At 51.2% G+C, this 7410-nt stretch overlaps 1 protein-coding gene across 1 annotated transcript; it reads left to right on the forward strand.

Annotated features, from left to right (window-relative positions):
- Positions 1 to 2170: 2170 nt before the first annotated feature.
- Positions 2171 to 7116, forward strand: LOC141496527 (hyaluronidase-like). Its single transcript, XM_074199028.1, has 4 exons — positions 2171 to 2322; positions 2490 to 3456; positions 4676 to 4765; positions 6604 to 7116. Exons 1-4 carry the CDS (start codon positions 2171 to 2173, stop codon positions 6991 to 6993), a joined length of 1599 nt encoding a protein of 532 aa, XP_074055129.1. The 3' UTR covers positions 6994 to 7116.
- The last annotated feature ends 294 nt before the right edge of the window (positions 7117 to 7410 follow it).

The raw sequence follows: 7410 nt of genomic DNA on the forward strand, positions 1-7410 counted from the left end.
AGCAAACATTTATTAAATAGCCCTATCAAGTTTGAAAGGTATCTTATATATTGTCTCATTTGGGCTTTTCATGTCTTCATTGTCCTCATTTTTCATAGGATGAAACTGAGCTTGAGAGAAATTAAAGTGACTTGTCTAAAGTCACACTTTGAGGAAGGTTGCAGTAGAATTCAAACTAAGGTCTTTCCAGTCCTCCTCGAGTTACCAAACCTAGCCTTTTTACCCTCACATCTCTCAAATCCAACCACTTCTCTCCAGCCATCACCCCTCTCACCTTGTTATGGTGACCACTTCCTAATTATCAGCCTCAAGCCTCTCTCCATTCAAGTCAATTGTCCACACAGCTGATGGAGTAATTTACTTAAAGATCAGACAGGTCAACCACTACTCAATAATATGCTCTGATGCTCCCATATTGCCTGGCCTCAACCTCCCTTTCCAGCTTGGTGATACATTATTCCCCTTCCCAGACTCTGAGGTCCACCCAGATTGGTCTTTTATAATTCCTCACACACAAAACTCCTTCTCCCCTTTCCTCTATCCACTTACCTTCCTTTTTTTTTTTTTTTGCAAGGCAATGGGGTTAAGTGGCTTGCCCAAGGCCTCACAGGTAATTATTAAGTTTCTGAGATCGGATTTGAACTCAGGTACTCCTGACTCCAGGGCCAGTGCTCTATCCACTGTGCCACCTAGCTGCCCCCACTTACCTTCCTTCTTCACCAACTGCCCATGCCTTGAAAGAAGACTTCTCTAACCTCAATTATTGGAATTCTTAAATTTCTTCAAAGTTGAACTCACAAACCACTTTTCCTTGTTCCTTATCCCCCACCTATTGGTGCCCTCCCCCACCAATTTACTTTGTATTTACTTTGCATATATTTTATAAATAAATGTCTTGTCTCCTCCAAAAAGAATGTATAATAATAATAGTTAGTATTTATATAGTGCTAAAGTAGTGCTTTTATAACTATTATCTCATTTGATCCTCACAAAGGACCTTAGGATGTAATTACTCTTATTCTTCCCATTTTACAGGCAAACAAAAGTTAAATGGCTTACCCAAGGTCAAACACAACTAATTAAGTGTCTACCACCAGTTTTGAATTCAAGTCTTCCTGAACTCTGTACACTATGGCCACCTTGCTGTCTCTAAGTTCCTAGAAGGCAGGGACCCTTTCATTCCTGTCTTTGTACCCCCAGAGGCTAATACACTGGCATACAATAGGAGTCTTTTTTTTTTTTTTTTTTTAGGTTTTGGCTAGGCAATGGGTTTAAGTGGCTTGCCCAAGGCCACACAGCTAGGTAATTATTAAGTGTCTGAGACGGGATTTGAACCCAGGTACTCCTGACTCCAAGGTCGGTGCTTTATCCATACAATAGGAGTCTAATAAACACTTGTTGGCTGATTGATGGACTGAACTCCTCTCCCACTTTCCCTTTCATCCATTCCCTACCTGGGGCTCCTTGGTTGAGACAGGGCAGAGGAGGCCTGAGCTGCCTGTTCTCCTCCGAGTAGAAAGGATTTACCTTGCTGGGGGGGGGGGGGGGCAGCTAACACCCCTCTTTCCAGGGAAAGGGTTTCTTGGAGAAATAAAGAACTGGGAAATTAGTCTTGGTGTGACAAGAGAGATCGAGTCTTAGGGAAGTTTGGAACCCTAGCCACTGAACTCTTCCTTTGTGGGGTGGTGGCCATGGCTTCTGTCTCCAGCCTTCCTCACTCAGCTGTGGCTCCCCCAAACTCTCAGATTTCCTTCTTCTTGAACTCACAGACATGGTGAAAGTGGGGAGTGGAGGACAGACTACCCACTGTCCAGAGCAAGGGAGAATAGAATCTGGGGTACACTGCAGGGATGACCCTATCAGATGCACAGACTCCCGCCCCTTCCGTTCTCAGCGTGACCTACATTCCTACACAGGTTGCGGGGGTGGGAGGGGTGTGGGGTGTTAGGGGCTTTGGGAAGACAGTGGTTGCTATGGTTACCCTTCTCTAACTGATGCCCACCCCGGAGGTCCAGGATCAGAGGGGGCTGGTGGTGTTTTCCTGGAAAATGAGGTGATGGGGGAGAGGAGAGAGGTGTGGAAAGGACAGCTGATTGATAAAGGGACCAGATGTCCTAAGGCCAAGGAGAGGGGAGTGTGCGGGAGAGCCAGGCAGTGATAACCTCCAGCCATGGAATCAGACCCAGGGAGTTGGGAGGTGTCCAGCAGGGCTGATGAGAAGGGTGACCAGAACATGGGTCCCCCCCTACTTTCTTCCAGCCAAGAGTCCCGAGTGGCAAAGGATCAGATTGGCTCTGGGGCCGAGGCCCTCGGAGAGACTAGGTAGGTTTGGATCCACCTTGGCAGCCTGGTGCCCATCCCCAGAACAGAGCTCCCCAAACTGCCCTACCAGGAGCCGCCCCCTGACCCAGGCCCAGGAGGAGAGCCTGCTGGCCGGGGAAGCGTCGGACAGGGATCTTGTCTTCTGACGCTCTTCTCTCCCTTCCCAGGCCCTCGGCTCTCAGCTGCCATGGCCGGGCCTGGCCTCCGAGCCTCCACCTCCTGCTGCTGCTGCTCCTTTCAGCCAGCCCCACGGAGCCCCTAACCCTGAAGCCGTCCCTGGCACCGGTGCTCCAGAACCGGCCCTTCCTGGTGGTCTGGAACGCTCCCACCTCCCGCTGCCGGTCAGCCTTCGGCTTGCCCCTGCCCCTCGAGCCCTTCGGAGTGGTGGCCAACGACCAGGAGGTCTTTGCGGGTGGCAACATCACCATCTTCTACCAGCATCAGCTGGGGCTCTACCCACACTACCAGGCAGCCCCGGCTCCGGTGCCTCTGCCGGTGCATGGAGGCTGCCCACAGAATGCCAGCCTCCGGGCCCACCTGGATGCCATGGAACGTGACCTGGAGGCGACCATCCCCTCCAGGGCCTTCTCTGGCCTCTCGGTCATCGACTGGGAGACCTGGCGTCCCCTCTGGGTCCGGAATTGGGACAAGAAGGGGGTCTACCGCACCATGTCCACTCGCCTGGTCCGCCAGCGCTACCCCACCTGGCCCCAGGGCCGGGTGGAGCTCCAGGCCCAGTGGGAATTCGAGACGGCCGCGGCCCGCTTCATGTCCGAGACCCTGCGCCTGGCCAGGGCCCGCAGGCCGGGGGGCTGGTGGGGCTACTACCTCTTCCCCGACTGCTACAACTACCACTACTGGGAGGACTTTGAGAACTTCACGGGCCACTGCCCAGGCATCGAGCGGCAGCGCAACGATGCCCTGCTCTGGCTGTGGGAGCAGAGTCGGGCTCTGTACCCCTCCATCTACCTGGAGGAGGTGCTGCGAGGCTCGGCCCAGGGCGAGCGCTTCGTGAGGGCCAAGGTGCGGGAGGCCCTGAGGGTGGCCGAGCTGCCCCCCTCCGCCAGCTGCTCGCTGCCCGTCTTTGTCTACGCCCGACCCTTCTATTCCTATACCCTGAAGGAGCTGGCACAGGTGGGGAGCTGCCTGAAGGCTACCGAGGGACTGGGGGGGCTGTCACTGACCATCTAGAAGAGACTGAGGCTGGGCAAGTGAGAGCCAGGGCAGGGTTGGAACTGGGGGGGCAGGGGGACTGAGCCAGTCTGGGACAGGAGGAAGAGCCCGGGACTTGGAGCCCCAGGACCTGCCATCAGATTCCTCTTCTGCTACTTACTAGCAACCTGAATTTGGGCTTGCCACCTTCCTCAGGTGATTGGCTGGCATAAAGGAGGCCCAAAGACCTGAGTTCAAATCCAACTTCAGACATTTACTACCAGTATGACCCTGGGGAAGTCACCTGACCTCTGTCTGACCCAGTTTCCTCAGCTTCTTTCCTTTCTTATTTTTATTTTTATTTTGGACAAGGCAGTGAGGTTAAGTGACTTGTCCAAGGTCACACAGCTAGGTAATTATTAAGTGTCTATGATCAGATTTGAGCTCGGGTCATTCCTCCTGCTCTATCCACTGTACCACCTAGCTGCCCCCCTTCCCTTTTTCTTTCCTTTCCTTCTTCCTTTCCTCTTTCCTTCCTTCCTTTCTTCTTTCCCTCCTTCCTTCCTCTCCATCTTAGTTTGCTCATCTTTAGGAAGGTCTGCATGAGATGTTCTATCAGGTCCTTTCAACTCAAATTCCTATGAATTAGGTTCAATCCCATCTGAATTCTATTTAGCACTTCTGATGAGCAGGGACTCATTAGAGGTTCAGAAATGGAGTGATGACCCTGGCCATTAGAACTAGGTGCTGGTGGATGAGTGAGACCACTGGCCTCACCGGACCCAGGTGATGGGGAAGCTGTTTGCCTTGGCCCTGTGACTACACATAGAGCATTCTCAGGTCTCCTACTATTCCCCCTCCCAGAGGATTCCTAGGTCTTGACATTCCTAGGAAGTTTCAACCAGCCCAAATCCTTAACTTACCAACCCTAGAAACTCCCCATCCCCAAAAGGAGACACAAAAGGGCTCTCTTTTTAGGCATAGCAGTGGCCCCACGTTGACCACTCCTGGTCATCTTCAGCATCAGCCATCCAAGAAGCTGGGGTTGCGGCTGGGTCAAAGGCTGGCACAGCCATATGAGAGGCGCTGGGACGGAATGAGGACAGAGATGGGTGCGAGGGAACTTGGACTAGGTCTGAGGCAGTAGCAACCACAGACTAGGATGGATATAACCTGCTTTCCCTTCTTCCTCAACCCTCAGGTTGACCTGGAACACACGATTGGTCAAGCAGCTGCCATGGGAGCCCAGGGCGTGGTCCTCTGGGGGGAGGCAGACTATGCCAGGAACCAGGTAAGCAGAGGGGCAGGGGAGGCTCCAGGCTGGAGCCTGGTGGGAAGGCAGGATGGGGCAACTGACAGCTCCAGACCCCTCTCCCAGATAACAGGCCCAACTTGGGGTGTGAGGGGGTGGATGGCAGCCAAAACAAAGCCACCCAGACAGAATGAGGAAAGGCAGGTGGCAGAAGCAGGGAGCTGCTCCCTTGGTTTTCCCCACTCCTGTTCACCTGGAGGTCTTCTAGATCATGTCTTCCTTCCTAGATGGACATGGAGGCAAAACTTTCCAATCAAGGGGCAGCTAGATAGCACTGTGGATGGAGAACTGGCCCTGGGGTCAAGAGAACCTGAGTTCAAATCCAGCCTCAGACACTTAATAATTGCCTAGCTGTGTGATCTTGGCCAAGTCACTTAAACCCATTGCAATAAATAAACTTTTAACAAACCTTCCCATTCAAACTGTGGGTGACTAAGGTCTCAAAAACAGAAAATATATAATAGTTTGGTATTGAAGGTCTCATACTGAACATTAAATACTTAGTGAATTTGAGACCTTCAAGCAAAGAGGTCATTGTGTCTCAGTGCTGGTGCTAGGGCTGGATGGGTGAGAAAGGATTTTCTGTAGAAATGGCAGGAAAAGACACAAATTGGTTGCAGAATCCTGGAAGATTCTGGGGATTTCTCTTCTGCCAGCTGATGGTCCATCCAGCTTGGTCCCCATTCCTTGACCCTCCATCATAAGAAGCTGTTTGGCTTCAAATGCTCACATCCCAGCAGTTCTGTTTAGATGGGTGTTTATTTGGATCACTGGATCTGAGATCCAGCTGGAAGGAACTTTAGGGATAGTGGAGGCCACTTGTCCCATTTAACAAATTAGAAACTAAGTCCCAAATGAGAGGGGGTAATTTGACTATGGAGTCAGTGAGAGGAGGCAGGATTTGAACCCAGGTCATCTGATGCTAGATAACTTGCTCAGTAACTTGCCAGTGACCACCCAACAAGGTAGTGTTAGGGCTGGGATCCATGGAGCCCTGGCCCTGGACTATTAGAGGCCATTCAGTGCAAGCCCTTCACCTCAGAAGCGAAGCATCGTGGCTAACAGCAGCAGCTGCTCAGATTAGGTGTCAGTGTTTTCTCAACAGGTTCCAAAGACACGAGGGGAGCTGGGTGGTTCAGTGGATAGAGACCAACCTTGGAGTCAGAGAGACCAGAAGTCAAATCTGCCCTCAGACATTTGACTCTTACTAGCTGTGTGACCTTGGGCAAGCCATTTTACCTCTGATTGCCTTGCATTCAGGGCCACCTTGTCATCCTGATCCATATCTGGCCACTGGCCCCAGGCGACTTAGAGAAAGTGAGGCAGGAGACTTAAACAGTGCCCCCCCCCACTCAAATCTAGTTCATAAGCTTCTCATGGCATCACCTCCCTAATGTTGTGTTCTTCTTTGAGAATGAAAGACAAACATCATCAATTACTTTAGTGGAAAGAACCCTGGACTAGGAATTAGAATTTGGATGAAATTCTGGTTCTGCATCTAACTTGATGTGTTACCTTGGGAAATTTTACTTTTTCAATTTTATTCAATAATTATTTTATTATTCTGGGCTTTGGTTTCATTTTTTTTTGGTGAGGCAATCAGGGTTAAGTGACTTGCCCAGGGTCATACAGCTATGTATGAGACCTCTTTGGGTCTGTTTCCCTATATGTAAAATGAGGGGTTTGGATGAAACGATCTCTCAAATACCCTTCTGTGTCAGGTACCACTATGGTTCTAGGCTTCTTCACCTCCAAAAGCAGGGGAGGGGGAGGAGGATGGACAGGATGATCCCCATCCAGCCCTGTTCTCCTACCAGAGTACCTGCTTGAAGATGCACCATTACCTACTGAGCAGACTGGGCCCTTATGTGCTAAATGTGACCACAGCAGCTGCCCTCTGCAGCCAGACCCAGTGCAGTGGCCATGGACGCTGTCGCCGCCGGATCCCCGACTCACCCTCCTACCTGCACCTGGAGTCCAGCACCTTCCAGATCCACGTGGCCACAGTAGCCAACCACACCCAGGTGTCCATTCGAGGTCAACTGGGCCCCAAGCAGCGGGAGGCTCTGGACAGAGATTTTATCTGTCACTGCTACCAGGGCTGGCAGGGGGACAGGTGCCAAGAAAGCAACCAAGCCGGGGAGGTACCGTCTCTGTCCCTGCTTTTAGCAGTCAGCCTTGGGGGGCTCTGGGCATGGATTCTGTGACATCCAGTTACCTCAGGAAGGGGAGAAAGGGCAAACAATTCCCTCCCACCCCCTAAAATAAGGTCTCCAAAGTTAAAGGTAGGGGGTAGTATATTGGAAAAAATGTTGAAGCTTTAGTCAAAAGACCTGGATTTAAACTCTACATGTTAAGGAATCTCTAAGGTTAGACCTTGGGCATATCATCTCTCTAGTCTTCACCATTAGGTAAGATCTCCAAGGTCCCTCAGGGACCCCCTAGTTCAATACTATTATAGATGAGGTCACTGAGGCCAGGAGCTTATATGGCTTGCCCATGATCATATAGCTAGGGTTCAAACTCTAAAGTCCCATGGTTCTATAACCCCCACCCCAGAGACCAAGGGTCAAACCAATCTTTCAAACCACACAGGACCCTCAGTCCACCTTGCCAGCTCTCTT

The sequence above is a fragment of the Macrotis lagotis genome, chromosome 8, assembly GCF_037893015.1.
Source record: "Macrotis lagotis isolate mMagLag1 chromosome 8, bilby.v1.9.chrom.fasta, whole genome shotgun sequence".
NCBI classification, from domain to species: Eukaryota; Metazoa; Chordata; class Mammalia; order Peramelemorphia; family Peramelidae; genus Macrotis; species Macrotis lagotis.